Genomic DNA, 18,545 nt, shown 5'->3' with positions numbered 1-18,545 from the left:
TGAGTACATGTGCCCTATAGCAAATTTAAAAATAATGATCATAAATAAAATTAGATAAATAATTTTTTAAATGACCTAATTTAAGAATTTACTTAAATTATTCTTGAATTTCTAAGAGTAGAAACTATATACGACAATGCAGTAATGACTTCTTAATATTTGTCACATAGAGGTTTCCCTTAGTTCAGTCTTAATGTGTATCATCTGAGGCATCTAGTGCTACATCCTCCATCAGTGTAGGTGTTACTCTGCCTCCGGAGGCCTAATACTAAGTACCTGCCAATGCTTTTTAAATTGCTTTTGCTCAGAATATGGGTGGAAAGAGTTGCTTACGTAGATTCAAACCTCCTAGAGCACTGCTCCCAATCTGCCCGCATCGTTCTTCAGTACTCACTCTTCTTATTCGGGCTCTCTGTATGTTGAAAACCAGCCTGTGTTGCATGTTGTTATGAGTTTCTGTGATATTTGCAATAAATGTTCTGGGAGAAGTGAAAACTTGCCTTTGACCTCATTCCTTCTTGATCATTGAACACTTAACAGTTCTGGAACTGCTTAGTCACTTGGTGGTTTTCCTTATTTGCAAAATAAAATAGAGCATAACAATCAAATAGTTTCTGCATTTGATGGTTTTTAAATTACACTAGTTGAATTTTGTAATTCTTCATTCAACTTTATGAGGTAAGTAAATCACTCATGGTTGAAGTAGAATTTTAAGGTATAAATGCATTCAGCTTGTTCTCAGAAATTTTTTTTAGTTGTATGGATTTCATTTTATATCAGTACCTGGTTTTTGGTATGCATACTGTTTAATAACTATTGTATGTTTCAGACAGAGCTTGAGAATAAACTACAGCAGCAGTCAACACAGGGAGCCCAGGAACTTGCAGCACAGAAGGAGAAAATTGCAGTGCTTCAAGACACCTATGATAAATCTCAGGAAAGTCTAAAACAGCTTCAATCTGATTTCTATGGGAAGGAATCTGAACTTCTAGCTACCAGGCAAGATCTTAAGGTATATTATATCATAAACAACTCTAGTAAGTTGTTTATAGACATTCATTAAATGGTTTATTTGAATCCAAATGGTAAAAGGAATGTTAATATTTCTGGAATATTGTGCTTGTTTTCTATTAAGTTTTTATTTTTGGATTAACAAGCTTTTAAAGAAGTCACATTGTTTTATAACAGACTATAGCAAAATAATGATATACATAAATGGGGACATTTTAAAATAATGCATCTATAATACAGTAAAATAATTTATATTTATGTTAATTGGCACATTGTTAGTTTATCTGGGTATTTTGTCATCTTTATGTGAAAATAACTTTAAAGATAGGCTGCTGTTAGAAAACCTAATGAGTTTTAAATGTAAACTCCCTTCACTTGTGAAAACGGAAGCAATTTTTCTGTTACTTATCAGGTAATACTGACTTTGGTTTTATATATTTGTCAACTTTCCAAGATGTTTATAATACCTAATGATTAAAATTAGGATCATAGCTCAAAATAAACTTAATAGTCCAACAATTAGTACAATTTTATCCTTAGCAATACTATTAGTATCATTTTTATTAAAATGAAGGTTATGGAAAAAAGGTAAAACAACTTTTATGTAAATTAAGGTATCAATTCTCTAGGGGAACTGGAACATTTGTGTTCATTTTGTTCTCAATTGGCCCATTATTAGTTTATCTAGGTATTTTGTCATCTTTGTGTGAAAATAACTTTAAAGATAGGCTGCTGTTAGAAAACCTAAGGAGAAGAAGATTCAGTTTTCTTTCTCTCCCTTTGTCAAAATAAAATATAATGCTTTTATTTCTTTCTACATTTGGGATTTTCTTTGTTTATTTAATTTGAAGTTCACTATGGCAAAATTTTGTTGAAAATTACAGAATATTAAAATGTTTTATGTATACATAATGTTTATATTTTATTCAAAGGGTGTTTTAGGGAAGGCTAATTAAAGAGGTAGGCCTGAAGTTGGTTCTTAAGGAGATGTGGAATTTGAACATGAATAGCGTTTTGAATATGTGGGGAGTTCTGAGAAAGGTCATTTTACTCTAGGACACAGTTGAGGAAAGGTGCTACAATGAGAATAAACAAAGCCAGGAGACAGTTACCATTGTCTTACTCTAGTTCTAGTTTATGTTTAGAATTAAAGTTAGAAAAGGTTGAGTTCGGGAACCCGCAGTTAGCGTAATGGCTATGTCGCTGGACTCCCACGTAGTCGACCGTGGTTCGTGTCCTGGACCCGGTGACTTAAAACTCATGCCAGGCACATGTGCGTGCGTGCCCAGGATCCCGAGAGGAGAATGGAGGAGAAGGAACTGCGGCATGACCATCCCCCATGGGGGGGTGATTTCTTACTTTCTGTCTCTAATGTCTCTGGTGAGCGCAAACGCCCTATAGCGAAAATCTCTCCAAAAAAAAAAAAAAAAAGAAAGAAAAGGTTGAGTTCAAATTGTGAAGTATCATAGAGGCATAGCAAAGCCAATTGGATTTTATATATGTATATTTAGGGGAAAAAGTAAAAAGTCTAAGCAGAAGAATAAAATTAAAGAAATAGCTCTGTAGGAAACTTAATCTTGAAGTGTTTTGCAGACAACTTGAATTGGAGCTGGAATAGACTGGTGATAGGGAAATTAGTTAAAAGATTATCATCCTTACTTTTGTTAAAATGTTAGCCATCGAAATGAGATTAAAATTTAGATTAGAACTAAAACTAAAGTGAATAGGATAGAAGAGATTAATGAGAAAGACAAAACAAAAAAGGCTGACTATCTACCAGTCTGCAAGAGAAGTGTAGGGATCAATGGTGAGTAATGATTCAACAAAGAAATAAGAAATTGGGTAAAAGCATGCTTATAGCTCCAATAGTATATTTATAGATGTCACTGTGCAGAAAGAGCAGCAGAGATAGATGTCAAAATTACCAAGAGCTGTTATAAGAAAAATACCACCCAACATTTAGGTGGAGTTGAATTATTATTTTCTTTACAACATTACTGAAAGGGAATGTTTGTAGAAGCTTTTGGATGTAACCTTAACCTAAAGGTGGTGAGGAACACTAAGGAACCATACAGTTATTAGATGTGTATTTGAGGCAAATGACTGGCTGTAGAATGAGAAATGAGTTGGAGGGGATAAAGGCTGAATGTAGAGACTAGAGAGTATAATTTGCAGTAGTCTTAAGTACAAGACGAGTATGCTTTGAGCTGGTAATAGTAGTAAGAATGAAGAAAAGTGGATGACTTTAAAAGATATTTAAATGATTGGGACCAGCAGTTGGTGTAATGGCTATGTTGCTGGACTCTCATATAGTTGACTGCAGTTCGAGTCCTGGACCCGGTGGCTTCAACTCACGCTGGGCACGTGTGCGTGCATGCCCAAGATCTCAAGAGGAGAATGGAGGAGAAGGGATTGTGGTGTGGCCACCCCCCTGGGGGGTGATTTCTTGCTTTCTGTCTCTCTGTCTATCTCTGTCTTTCTGGCAAGTACATGTGCCCTATAGCAAAAAAAAATCTCAAAAAAAAAAAAAGATATTTAAATGATCAAAGAGATGAAACTTAATGATTGATCATAAAATCCCATACATGTAGAAGTCACACTCTTTTCATATGGACATATCATTTATGCAGAATATAATCTAGTCACAGTATATATCTCTTAAATTGTTATTTTTTCAATAAGTAAACAACAATTTTTATTATACCTGAAAGCTACCTTTCATACAAATAATTTCATACATGAAAGAATAAATATGTATGGGAAAAAAGAGAAAATAGAGGTACAGGTGGCTATAGGATTTTATAACTGTTAAGAGGTCTGGATAGATCCTTGATTCCAAAGCTTTCTTCTGTAGAGAGAATAGGCTCAGAATTGCAGAATAAAAGACCCATGGTTAGATCTCAGTTCTGATTCAAAGCCTACTAGTCTTTCACCACCATGTCACTAGAATATTTCTTGACAAAATAGGAGATTGATAAATTCCATATTAATGCTTCTAAAATGAGAAGTGTTTGAACTACTTAGGAAGTTAATTTAAGGAGGAAAAAAAGAGTAGATTTTTAGGGACGTTAGAATGATATTTATAGACCAGAACAAGAGATGGTTATTAATCATTATTTTTCTTTTTCTTCAATGAGTTGCATGATCTTTTTGTGTATATGAGAGGAGAGATTCAGAACCTTACAGCATGACACAGATGAAGTCAAGGTTGTCTACTGTGGGCTGATACTGTGCACTATGGGCTGGCAGGGTCTATACCTGAACACCAGTAGAGTGGAGGGCAGCCTGACCTGGTGTATGCCTTTAGCCCCATCTGCTGGATTATTTATGAAATACTTGTTTGTTGACTGGATGTTTCAAATTGGCTATGCCATGTGCTGTGCTTTGTTGTCCAGGAAAGGTGAAAGTGGAATTTAATTCTAAATGTTATACCCCTAAATGGAGTGAATATTCAGACAATAAGTTTAGATAAATATAAATCTTCTTAGCCAGTTACTATGCTTTATGTCATCAGACATTAAGAAAAAGAAATAATCAAAATTGTCAAGGTTTTATTTTGGAAAAAGAGTAGGAGAACATCCTGAATAGACAAAAAATAGTAATCCCCACAGAACAGAAATGCTCTTTTATAGGGCACTATAATGTGATTGAGGTAAGAACAGTCCCCCAAAAAATCATGGAATAGGAGAGGGAAGTCCACCAAGAAATATTAAAGAGAGAAAATAAAATGGCTTACAAGAAAGATAAAAGGAACATTTAAAATGCATGGCAGTATACCACTGGGTGACAGATGATGTTCAGAGGCAGGAAAGATGGGTATATCTTGATTTTGACCTTGACTTTAAAGAATTAGTCACTGGGGAACCATAGAGATTGTGGAATTCATATGGTCAGAGGTTAGGGATACTATCATTTTCTAGGTTCTAGTAAACCTTGGGGTTTTGTTGATGTTATAATGAAAGAAGATTTTTTTCTTCTTCTTCTTCTTTTTTTTTTTGAGAGTTTTTTTTTTCACTATAGGGCACGTGCGCTCGCCAGACAGACAGAGAGAGACATAGAGACAGAAAGCAAGAAATCACCCCCCAGGGGGGATGGTCACGCTGCAATCCCTTCTCCTCCATTCTCCTCTTGGGATCTTGGGCACACGCACACACATGCCCGGCCTGAGTTTTAAGCCACCCGGTCTGGGACATGAACTGTGTTCGACTACATGGGAATCCAGCGACGTAGCCATTACGCTAACTGCTGGTTCCCATGAAAGAAGTATTTTTGACAGAGTCCTGCAGTTATAACCCTTTTTCCCAGCTTTTTTGTTAGCTAGGATCCTGGGTACATAGTCCCACAACCAGCCTGTTCAAGATGGCCCAAGATCTGAAGCTAGGCCTCTCATGCAGACCCAGCCTCATTCAGAAGCACCCTACTGCCCACACCACAGTGGGTGGGCCCTTGGTATTTTTTACCATTAGATCAGGATCTCTACTACGTAATTACAGTTCCTATAGCCTGTATGAACTATACTTTGTCAATATTTATTCTTTTTATGTGAAATAACTCTTACCCTTGTGACACATGGATTGGTTCCCACATGAGCTACTGAGCTTTCTGTAAACCATTTCCACAGACAGTCTCACACACATAGCTCTTCTTTGCTACTGGATCCAACTTTGAATTTACATGCCACTTCTGTTTCACAGGCTATGTAGTCAACTCTTTCAAGTTAGGGGCCACTCGTACTCTCTCGTTTTGCCCTAGCAGTGTACCCAGTTAATGGTTAGCTGCTCAATGAATAAAGAACTAGATGACTTTAGATCTTTCTGAAGACAAAGTCTTAGGAGTTTAGTGTTATACTGGTAGTAATTGAAAATTGAAATTCAATTTATATTAGAAGACTTATGATCTGAGTTGTTGGTAAGAAGTATACTTTATCAGAAAGCTTAAGAATCCTCCTACATAAAGTCTGTCTTTATTCATCCATCCATCCATTCATTTTTTTTTTAATTGAATACTTACTATCTACAAGCCTAGTCAGCAGCAAACTTTTCCTGAATTGTATTTCCTGACCCCTTTTTCAAGGAACTGTATCTCCAGAATATGAAAGATCAGCTTCTAGATCTAAAAATTATGGAGGAGCATCTTGAGAGTTTGTTCTTACTCTGCCAGTTTTTAGCAATAGCTGCTGACAGTAGCAGGGTTCTTGCCATTTTCATTATCTACCTGTTACCCCAAAATGAAGCCTAGTAGTTTTAGAAAACTTGCCCTTGCCTTAATTTCAGCTTCTCAAAATATTTAGGTCTTAGAGCAGTCAGTCGTATGGACAGTGTTAGGTGACAATTGCTACTTCTACCATAGAGATAAAGAGTTAAGAGGATGGAATGATAAATCATCTCAGGAGAAAGCCTAGATATTTGGCTGAATTTCTTCTTTTGGTTTACTCAGTCAGATTGTCAGCTGAGAAATGCAATTATCTTTTTCTAAGACAAACTCCCTGTTTGTTAAAGTTTTTAGCATGTCAGAGGACATCATAGATCTTATAAAACGTATGTGTATATATAATGAAGCATTTAACTATATCTCCATTTAAACTGTCACCTTCATGCCTTACCTCTAACTGTATCTATGTATGTTCTCTGAGAGTATTTGATATGGTCCCTACTTGTTTGATATTCCTTAGTATCACCTAGCCAATATGTAAGATGTGATAAACATTTAGTGAATACTTATAGGTGTTAGAATTGCTTTAGTCTTACCAAGTATTTTACCTTATAAATGTTTTCCATAGGCAGGGGAGTTAATATTTGAGAATTATTTATTTTACATGTACTCACTGGGCATAACATGTTGTCTTTTTAGAGTGTATTGTTTCCCACAATGCTTGTATTAACTGTTATGTTTCTTTTAAAATTAAAAAAATATATATATAGTAATTTGTGGAAATTATTTTTATAAGTCTGTAGAAGAGAAGCTTTCTCTAGCACAGGAGGACTTGATTTCAAACAGAAACCAAATTGGAAACCAAAATAAATTGATTCAAGAACTGAAGACTGCCAAGGCTACTCTGGAACAGGATTCTGCAAAGAAAGAACAACAGTTAAAGGAGCAGTTTAAAGCATTACAAGATATTCAAAAAGAAAAGGTATCTCATTATTCTGACTTTACAATCTACATTCTTACAGTTGTAGTCAGTCCTCTTGTTGAATACAGATATTACCTTTATTTTCAACAGCTCCCTCAGACGGACCTCTAGTTTCTGTCATTGAAATTTTAATTCTAGGAAATACTTCCTAATAGGCTTCTTATACTTTCTACTCACTTTTCTTACCGCAGTATCTAGTTTTACAGATTTGTTTGTAAATATATATAGTCCCTGCAATAATTCTCATATGGCGTGTCATCCTCCACTAATTCTCATATAACATGTTATCCTCCTGATGTATGAATGAAATAATAAAAAATTTGGAAAGATTTTTAAGTTTATTAAGAATTCCTAAAGCCAAGAATTAGTATTTTCATAGGGAAAGTACAAATGTATTTTATATAAGTAATGCAAAGTTGTAAAGTTGAAAACATTAATTTATCTAACTGTACATTTAAAAATTACTTTAAATTCTGTGTGAAAGAGGAATTGAGATTCTAGAAGACATTTTAGTTTTGGTTTTTTAGTCAAAATGATATATTCCTATCATCTGATAGGATATTATTCTGAAGTCTACAATTTCTGAAGTTTTGGGGATATTCTGAATGTGCAATTCCTGAAATATTCTTTAATAAAAAAAATAAGCTGGGGAATATTTTTATGGGATGGTGAAGCTGGATTGAAATTTGGATTTCTGCCTCATGTTTAGAAAATTCTGATAGAAATACAGTTCATAGATGTTCAATTATAAGAGCTATAGGTTACACAGATCTTGCTTTGTTTTATTTGTCTTTTTTTGGTCTTTGTTTTAGTTTTGGCTCTACCACTAATAAATTATTTAACTTCCCTTTAACCTTTGTTCCTGCATCTATAAAATGGCGGTTAAAAAACAAACAAACAAACAAAAACTACCTATAATAGAGATTAAATGAGGTAATATATGACGGTCCTAGCAAGGTACCTTGTATAATAATAGTGATAGTAATAAAATAAGAGTTATACGAAAAAAAGATAATAGTATTGACCACCTTTTACAATATTATTACTCCAGACATTAATAATTTTATAATATTAACTTTTAATCCTTATAATAATCTTATTATTATTCATTGTATAATAAGGAAACAGACATAAAAGAGGTAAGTAATTTGTTCAAGTTAAGTAGAAGATGGCAAAGCCATTGACATAAATAGTAGCACTTAGGGCCAGCAGGTGGCATAGTGGTTAAGACACTGGACTCCCATGGGGGGCCAACCACAATTTGAGTTCTGACATAGTGGCTTGAAATTCACGCTGGGTGCATGTGCACACATACCCAAAATCCCGAGAGAAGAACAGAGGAGAAAGGATTGCACTGTGGCCATCCCCCATGGGGGCTAATTTCTTGCTTTCTGTCTCTCTATCTCTGTCTCTCTGGTGAACACACATGCCCTACAGCAAAAATCTCTCTTAAAATAAATAGTAGCAGTAATTTTTATTACATTAATTTTTAATTAAGTATTTACTTTAAGATTATTTTTAACAAACTTATTTGTCTACAGTCATTGAAAGAAAATGAACTAGTAAATGAAAAATCTAAATTGGCAGAAATAGAAGAAATTAAATGTAGACAAGAAAAAGAGATCACTAAATTAAGTGAAGAACTCATGTCCTATAAACAAGAAAGTGTAAAGGTATGTTAAAATAATAAATTTTTGTCCCTTCTGTGTTATATTATTGTTCTTTAATTTGTATGGGGGGGAGAAGCACCTGCTATGTGCTAATCAAATAATTTTGTTGTTTCTGACAAATACTCTTGCTAGAGTACTCTTATATATCCATGGACATATTGAAACTATGCTACTTTCATTTTCAGACTACCCAATAAAGTAAAATAACTCTAAGAATTTAGATTTAATTGAAGTGAGAAAGAAGATGGCTATTGATTACAGTATTAAATATATTAATAGTAAACTTCAAAATATGTAAGAATTTATAATTTAGAGTTTAAGAGATTCTGATTTTTTTCAATTATTTTTCTTCTTAAAATTTATTAACAGTAGGGAACAAGCAGTTAGTATAATGGCTATGTTGCTGGACTCCCACGTAGTCGACTGTGGTTTGCGTCCCGGACCTGGTGGCTTAAAACTCATGCCGGGTGCGTGTGGGTGTGTGCCCAAGATCCTGAGAGGAGAATGGAGGAGAAGGGATTGCGGCGTGACCATCCCCCCTGGGGAGTGATTTCTTGCTTTCTGTCTCTATGTCTCCCTCTGTGTGTCTGGTGAGCACACGCACCCGTATTAAATATATTAATAGTAAACTTCAAAATATGTAAGAATTTATAATTTAGAGTTTAAGAGATTCTGATTTTTTTCAATTATTTTTCTTCTTAAAATTTATTAACAGTAGGGAACAAGCAGTTAGTATAATGGCTATGTTGCTGGACTCCCACGTAGTCGACTGTGGTTTGCGTCCCGGACCTGGTGGCTTAAAACTCATGCCGGGTGCGTGTGGGTGTGTGCCCAAGATCCTGAGAGGAGAATGGAGGAGAAGGGATTGCGGCGTGACCATCCCCCCTGGGGAGTGATTTCTTGCTTTCTGTCTCTATGTCTCCCTCTGTGTGTCTGGTGAGCACACGCACCCTATAGCGAAAATCTCTTCAAAAAAAAAAATTATTAACTGTGTCTTTTCTTTTTTAAAACATTTTACCTTATGTAAGCATAGACAGGGTAACACTACAGGAAACTACATTTGCTTTATAAACTGTTGTTTATTGTCTTGGAGAAGGGTTAGATTCTCTCTTAAAAGCTCTCATAATACATTTATGTCTATCAGCACACCTAACCATTTTGCTTTTAAATTATCTCATTATTCCTCCAGAATGTAACTTTCTTAAAGCAAGGTATGTACATAATTCAACTTACATTGTATTATTGAAGTAAACAGGAAATAAACAATCTGACATCTTTTTAACCAATTGTTTGAAACATTGAACTTAAAGGATCTTCACATTGAACTTAACGGATCTTTACACTGAACTTAAAGGATCGGCTAAGAGAAGTAGATAAAATTCAGATTGTATCTAAGGTGATAAATTGCATAAGTTTCAGCTACATTTTTGAAACATTTACTACTAAAAGATCATTTATTTTTGGCCTTACTTTTTCAACAGGAGGTAACAAATCTCAAGGATGCTAAACAGCTTTTGATTCAGCAGAAATTAGAACTTCAAGGGAAAGTAGATTCCTTGAAGTCAACTCTTGAACAGGAGAAGAAAAACCAGCAGATGCTGAAAGAGCGGGTGAAAAAGGAAGAAGATGAGCTGAAGAAAGAATTTATTGAGAAAGAAGCTAAACTGGTCAGTCAGTTAATGGTGGAGGGTGTATTTTGTAACAGTGCTTTAAATCAATTCATTGAGAAAGTTTTCTACTCAGAAGCAATGATTCAAATGCTTGCCAAACATTTTAGTTTTTGATTAAGAAAGATCTGATTTGTAATAGCTGACAGGATTGAAAATATTTAACTCTATAATCGTATTTTGGTTTATGTAAGTGAAAATTCAGTTAAAATATAATTAAAAGCACATTTTTAGTGCCAGAACAAAATAAGTGGTGTGAATGCTAATCATGTTAAATTCATGTATTTGGTTAAAGTGAAGGTGGAGATGGGGGAACGGAAATTTCAGTTTGGAATTACGATGACCAAAGTCTACTTTCCCTTCCCTAAGTTGTGCCTGCCAAATGGGAAGCATCTGGGTTTCCTCTTTTGAATTAAGTCCAGGTATCTCCAGATAACTTGAACCCTAAATATTTTAGTCGAACGAAGAGTTAATTTCAAGTTCAAACAGTGCCTAGAAGTGTTTGTATTGTTTCTGGCAGGTTGATGAAGACAAAAGAATGTTGTAGAGTTGGGATACATAAGGAACCAACAGCTTTGTCCCTAGAACACCTTGTTGTACCTAACTGTGTATGTCTGCCTCTCCAGTGGTGGAAAACAAACAAAAAAAAAATCTAAAATTGCATCAGCTTAGCTTGCTAAGTAATCATTTCAGCATCATGGCCTTTGATCCAGTTAATTACACAGATATGTATAGAATTAGTTTGACATAGTAACTTGCATTCTTCTGCCCTCTTTCCTGAAGAAACAATATTATTTATATTGCCAGTATCTTAAATTTAATTTTATTTTGTCCTGGTTTTATAATAGAGATTTTCCCCCATTTCTTTTCCCCCTCAGCATTCTGAAATAAAAGAAAAAGAAGTAGGAATGAAGAAACATGAAGAAAATGAGACCAAACTTACCATGCAGATCACAGCATTAAATGAAAATTTAGGCACTGTAAAGAAAGAGTGGCAATCTAGTCAACGGAGAGTTAGTGAACTTGAGAAACAAACGGATGACTTACGGGGTGAAATTGCAGTATTAGAAGCAACAGTTCAAAATAATCAGGATGAAAGGAGAGCACTACTAGAAAGGTAACTGATGCCTAGCAAAATTCGTTTATTTGCATTGTAAGTGATGGTAACATTATCATAACCCACATTTCTTAGAAGAAGAATCAGGGCCAGCTATGGCCTCATGGTTAAGGCAGCAGGATCCCACATGACTGACTTCCTGGTTCAAGTCCTGGACTGATGGCTTGAAAAACACACTAGAAGTGTGTGGATGTGTGCCCAAAATCTAGACAGGAGGAAGAGATGGAGAAGGAATTGCAGTATGACCAGGCCCTATGGGGATGTTTTCTCTCTCCACCCTCCCCCTGCCTCCAGTGAATGTAAAATTAAAAAAAAAAAGAGAAGAAGAAGAATATTTAAAGTATGTAACCCCTTTGGGTATTTAAGTAGCCACTTAAAAATTAACCCTGAAAAATAATTAGGTAGTTGAAATTAATGTGCTATATTTAAAACTACTAAAGTAGCCCATTATTTATGTTCTAGAAGTATCCTTAATGATTTTTTAAAAATAAGCTATGTGGGGACCAGCAGATGGTGTCAGTTAATGGTGGAGGGTGTATTTTGTAACAGTGCTTTAAATCAATTCATTGAGAAAGTTTTCTACTCAGAAGCAATGATTCAAATGCTTGCCAAACATTTTAGTTTTTGATTAAGAAAGATCTGATTTGTAATAGCTGACAGGATTGAAAATATTTAACTCTATAATCGTATTTTGGTTTATGTAAGTGAAAATTCAGTTAAAATATAATTAAAAGCACATTTTTAGTGCCAGAACAAAATAAGTGGTGTGAATGCTAATCATGTTAAATTCATGTATTTGGTTAAAGTGAAGGTGGAGATGGGGGAACGGAAATTTCAGTTTGGAATTACGATGACCAAAGTCTACTTTCCCTTCCCTAAGTTGTGCCTGCCAAATGGGAAGCATCTGGGTTTCCTCTTTTGAATTAAGTCCAGGTATCTCCAGATAACTTGAACCCTAAATATTTTAGTCGAACGAAGAGTTAATTTCAAGTTCAAACAGTGCCTAGAAGTGTTTGTATTGTTTCTGGCAGGTTGATGAAGACAAAAGAATGTTGTAGAGTTGGGATACATAAGGAACCAACAGCTTTGTCCCTAGAACACCTTGTTGTACCTAACTGTGTATGTCTGCCTCTCCAGTGGTGGAAAACAAACAAAAAAAAAATCTAAAATTGCATCAGCTTAGCTTGCTAAGTAATCATTTCAGCATCATGGCCTTTGATCCAGTTAATTACACAGATATGTATAGAATTAGTTTGACATAGTAACTTGCATTCTTCTGCCCTCTTTCCTGAAGAAACAATATTATTTATATTGCCAGTATCTTAAATTTAATTTTATTTTGTCCTGGTTTTATAATAGAGATTTTCCCCCATTTCTTTTCCCCCTCAGCATTCTGAAATAAAAGAAAAAGAAGTAGGAATGAAGAAACATGAAGAAAATGAGACCAAACTTACCATGCAGATCACAGCATTAAATGAAAATTTAGGCACTGTAAAGAAAGAGTGGCAATCTAGTCAACGGAGAGTTAGTGAACTTGAGAAACAAACGGATGACTTACGGGGTGAAATTGCAGTATTAGAAGCAACAGTTCAAAATAATCAGGATGAAAGGAGAGCACTACTAGAAAGGTAACTGATGCCTAGCAAAATTCGTTTATTTGCATTGTAAGTGATGGTAACATTATCATAACCCACATTTCTTAGAAGAAGAATCAGGGCCAGCTATGGCCTCATGGTTAAGGCAGCAGGATCCCACATGACTGACTTCCTGGTTCAAGTCCTGGACTGATGGCTTGAAAAACACACTAGAAGTGTGTGGATGTGTGCCCAAAATCTAGACAGGAGGAAGAGATGGAGAAGGAATTGCAGTATGACCAGGCCCTATGGGGATGTTTTCTCTCTCCACCCTCCCCCTGCCTCCAGTGAATGTAAAATTAAAAAAAAAAAGAGAAGAAGAAGAATATTTAAAGTATGTAACCCCTTTGGGTATTTAAGTAGCCACTTAAAAATTAACCCTGAAAAATAATTAGGTAGTTGAAATTAATGTGCTATATTTAAAACTACTAAAGTAGCCCATTATTTATGTTCTAGAAGTATCCTTAATGATTTTTTAAAAATAAGCTATGTGGGGACCAGCAGATGGTGTAATGGCTACATCACTTGACTCCCCTGTAATTTATAGTTGACCGCAGTTCACGTCCTGGACCCAGTGACTTAAACTCACACCAGGTGCATGTGACTGTGTGCCCAAGATCCCGAGAGGAGAAGGTATTGTGGTGTGGCCATCCCCCCTGGGGAGTGATTTCTCACTTTATGTCTCTCTGTCTCTCTCTGACTTTCTGGTGAGCGCATGCACCCTATAGCAAAAACCTCCCCCAAAATAAATAAATAAATAAATAAATAAATAAATAGCTGTGTGTGCTCTATTCCAGATGTCTTAAAGGAGAAGGTGAAATAGAAAAACTTCAGATCAAAGTACTAGAGTTGCAAAGAAAGCTGGATAATACAACGGCAGCAGTGCAGGAGCTGGGCAGAGAGAATCAGTCCCTTCAGGTAAGTCTCCTGGTCCTAGGAGACAGTTTACTACACTAGAAGTGACCTCTTAGTGAAAAGGATATTTTTAGCTTTTTAAAATCTAATATGTTTAATAATATTTCCAAATAACTACTGTCTATGGCACTATTAATAGATTTTTGTAGGTAGTCAAATATAAACATAAGGGACTTGTTAGAGAAACCAGAGGACTTTGTGAGCCATCTCATTCTTGAATTGTCATTACAGGAAAAGAATTACAAAATTTAAGACTATCAGACACATAAGTTAAATATGTGTTAAAGAAGAGGTCCACATACATTCTGAGTTCTTGACAAGGAGTTATCACAGGGTTAATGTGCATGGGAAATTACCAACCGTTAGAAGTTACCAATGTCAGGACCAGCAGATGGCATAGTAGTTGCATTGCTGGACTCCCACATGGCCAACCACAGTTTGAGTCCTGGACCTGGTGACTTGAAAGTCATGTCAGGTGTATGTGCATGTATGCCCAAAATTTCAAGAGGAGATTGGAGTAGAAGGCATTGCAGTGTGGCCATTGCCCCTGGGGTGATTTCTTGCTTTCTATCTCTTTGGTGAGTACACATGCTCTATAGCAAAAATTTCTCTTTAAAAAAATAATGTTTTTGAGGAATAAAATTTTATTTAATTTTATTTTGTCATCCAGTTTTATGAAAATAACCACTTTTGTTTTTGAGAAAGATTTTTTCTATAGGGTGCATGTGCTCACCAAAGAAAAAGAGAGAAACAGACAGAAAGTGAGAAATCATCTTCCAGGGGGATGGCCGTGCCGCAATCCCTTCTCCTCCATTTTCCTCTTGGAATTTTTTTTCTTGGAGAGGTTTTTGCTATAGGGCATGTGCACTCGCCAGAAAGACAGAGAGAGACAGAAAGCAAGAAATTACCGCCCAGGAAGGATGGACACACCACAGTCCTTTCTCCATTCTCCTCTTGGGATCATGGGCATGCACACACACACGCCTGGTGTGAGTTCAAGCCGCTGGGTCCGGGACTCGAACCACGGTCGACTACATGGGGGTCAAGCAACACAACCATTATGCTAACTGCTGGTCCCCTTTTCTTTTTTTTTTTTTTGATTGCTTTTTCCTCTTGTTATTTTGAGCACACATGCACATACGCCCAATGTGTTTTAAGCCACTGGGTCCAGGACTCGAACTGCAGTCAGCTATGTGGGAGTTCAGTGATGTAACCATTACGCCATCTGCTGGTCCCCGTAACTACTTTTAACAATAAAAGGTGACCAATGAATTTGCAATTTTAAAAATTTTGTAGTACATATAGTCAAAATGGTATAAAACTCTGACACCAAACTAGAAATAATCTGCTGTTCTTTAAAATGTTGAATATTATAATGTATTTTTTTTTAATAGATTAAACATACACAAGCCTTGAATAGAAAGTGGGCTGAAGACAATGAAGTACAAAACTGTATGGCCTGTGGAAAAGGCTTTTCAGTAACAGTGAGACGGGTAAAAGATTTGGTTCATACATCCATGTTTCTGGATTTCATTTCTCAGTGACAGCAAGTATTTTAGCTATCAAAATAGTTCTTTAATTGACAAACATAAAACAATGTCTATTTATTGTAAACATAAAACAATGTCTATTTATTGTTAAACTTTCATTTACAACTTTATAAAATAATTAAATTTCATGCAGTCATTTTTCTGGTAGCATATGCGTTTGAATGGTAGTTTTAAATCCAGTTATTGTCTTCCTACTAAGTTACTCTCTGGGACAATCATTTTCTGAACCAACATGGCAGTATTAAAACATATGTTAAATATATGTTAAACATGTGTTTTAGCCATCACTGGATTCCCTTGAAGGAAAAAAAAAAAGCAGAAATAAAAAATAAAAAACTATTCTAAAAATATCATCATGTGATGACTAATTTAGATTTCTACTGAAGACATTAGGCCTACAACAACATTTGGCAAATAGAACAGTTTTCATTTGATTGGGATACTGTATTATCACTTATAAATGCCTCCTAGGGTTCTTTAGAGAATTCCATCATAAATCATAAAATATTTAATACAGTGCTGGCTAAACTCCATAGGAAGCATTCAATTGAATATAGCAAAGGAATGTTAATTCCTTCTTAAAATATTTTATCATTAACTAATACAGTAATCACTCAAAAGTTAGTATATCTTCACAGTGGCTTGTGGTTTTTGTGTAGTTTTATAAAACTTTGGTACAGTTTTTAATGCTTGAAATTGTTCACTTTTTGTCATTTACAGCATCACTGCAGACAGTGTGGGAATATCTTCTGTGCTGAGTGTTCAGCCAAAAATGCCTTAACTCCTTCTTCCAAGAAGCCTGTTCGTGTCTGTGATGCATGTTTCAATGACCTGCAAGGATAGTGGGTTATCACAACTTCAGAGTATTATTACACTAACATTAGATTTTTTTAATAAATGTACTTAATGGAGTCTTGGACTACTATTTGATTTGGACACTGGTTGCAATACTAGACCAGATTAGAATTCGTATATTTTGGAATGTTATCAATATCAAGTAAAATTCTATTTTTGTGAGACTTGGGCTCATATTTCATTACTTTTTTCCATTTAGCCCCTGGAACAGCTTTCATGATTAAGTTTAGAATCAGCCAATGAAATGTAAATAAACTTTGGACAGAAAATAGCAATGTATTTTTTTAAATATAATTTCACTGTTCACAAATGATGAATATAATTCCATAGCTTACTTCTTTCTCCCAAATTTAATGTACAAAAATGTACATGGATGATACTGTCACATGTTGCTGTTTTTTGTTGCACAGTAACATATTAATTAGATTAAATAGTCTCTGTGATATGCACAAAACTGTAATACTTTGACTACCATTTTCTCTTATAGATAGGTCCATGGCTCAGTTGCATTGTTATGTTTATCAGTTTATTACTTAAAAATATGTATTAACCATACAGTCATACCTGGGTTTTGTTTTCATAATATTGATTAAATTCTCTTGGGTGGATTTTATGAAAACTTCTCTAAAATCAATTTGTTTACTTTGTATCTATCCTGGGGTGAAATTTTAAAGATTAGCGTTAACTTTTCTTTTTCTTCTTGTCTTTTTTGGTCTCATTTTAAAACTTCCACATATTGTCCATTAAAAATCCTACGAAGTTTCTAACCTGGGGACAGCAGGTGGCATGGTGGCTAAGGCTTGGACTCACATATGACTGACCATGGTTCAAAACCCACACCTAGTGGTTTGAAAATCATGCCAGGCACTTGTGCATGCATGTACCCAAAAATCCCACCCCTGGAACAGCTTTCATGATTAAGTTTAGAATCAGCCAATGAAATGTAAATAAACTTTGGACAGAAAATAGCAATGTATTTTTTTAAATATAATTTCACTGTTCACAAATGATGAATATAATTCCATAGCTTACTTCTTTCTCCCAAATTTAATGTACAAAAATGTACATGGATGATACTGTCACATGTTGCTGTTTTTTGTTGCACAGTAACATATTAATTAGATTAAATAGTCTCTGTGATATGCACAAAACTGTAATACTTTGACTACCATTTTCTCTTATAGATAGGTCCATGGCTCAGTTGCATTGTTATGTTTATCAGTTTATTACTTAAAAATATGTATTAACCATACAGTCATACCTGGGTTTTGTTTTCATAATATTGATTAAATTCTCTTGGGTGGATTTTATGAAAACTTCTCTAAAATCAATTTGTTTACTTTGTATCTATCCTGGGGTGAAATTTTAAAGATTAGCGTTAACTTTTCTTTTTCTTCTTGTCTTTTTTGGTCTCATTTTAAAACTTCCACATATTGTCCATTAAAAATCCTACGAAGTTTCTAACCTGGGGACAGCAGGTGGCATGGTGGCTAAGGCTTGGACTCACATATGACTGACCATGGTTCAAAACCCACACCTAGTGGTTTGAAAATCATGCCAGGCACTTGTGCATGCATGTACCCAAAAATCCCAGGAGGAGAATAGAGGAAAGGGGATTGTAGCATGGCCATTTCCTGGGAGAAAGGGGGAGGGGGAGGACAATTTTGCACCTTCCCTCTCAGTCTCTCACACATCCCGATGGCAAAAATTTTTAAACAAAAAGGCTTCTCACCTTCAGCTGGAAGATGAATAATAGAAACTGGGTAATTATCCTAGTCTTCTGAGATTAGCATTATTATACCTTTATTTTGTCTCTCTGGCAATTTCTGAAACCTGATTTTGCCTTTTTAATGGATATGCTTTTTCCCTTAGTTTAAACTGTTTAACCTTCCTAAACATAGCTCAGCTTCACTGTAACTGTTTTATAATTTTGCATCTTAAAGCTAGTAACCAATATTGCCAGCCATAGTTTTATCTGTGAAAACAAAATTAA

General features: G+C 35.1%; 1 protein-coding gene across 3 annotated transcripts in view; it reads left to right on the top strand.

Annotated features, from left to right (window-relative positions):
• Positions 1-17,410, top strand: part of EEA1 (early endosome antigen 1) — a 143,717-nt gene extending 126,307 nt beyond the window's left edge. For 2 of the 3 annotated variants that reach the window (XM_027774335.1, XM_027774334.1), the window contains 8 exons: positions 830-1,012; positions 6,959-7,144; positions 8,686-8,817; positions 10,296-10,481; positions 11,360-11,598; positions 14,030-14,150; positions 15,542-15,640; positions 16,418-17,410. In XM_027774335.1, coding sequence (XP_027630136.1) covers positions 830-1,012; positions 6,959-7,144; positions 8,686-8,817; positions 10,296-10,481; positions 11,360-11,598; positions 14,030-14,150; positions 15,542-15,640; positions 16,418-16,540 — 1,269 coding nt within the window. In that variant the 3' untranslated portion in view covers positions 16,541-17,410. The remainder of the gene's footprint in view (positions 1-829; positions 1,013-6,958; positions 7,145-8,685; positions 8,818-10,295; positions 10,482-11,359; positions 11,599-14,029; positions 14,151-15,541; positions 15,641-16,417) is intronic. The other variant, XM_006154829.3, reaches the window with a different exon arrangement.
• Positions 17,411-18,545: the final 1,135 nt, after the last annotated feature.

Source organism: Tupaia chinensis, unplaced genomic scaffold, assembly GCF_000334495.1.
Source record: "Tupaia chinensis unplaced genomic scaffold, TupChi_1.0 Scaffold000423_1, whole genome shotgun sequence".
NCBI lineage: Eukaryota > Metazoa > Chordata > Mammalia > Scandentia > Tupaiidae > Tupaia > Tupaia belangeri.
Note: the sequence above shows the minus strand (reverse complement) of the source record. Positions and strands in the feature narration are given on the sequence as shown.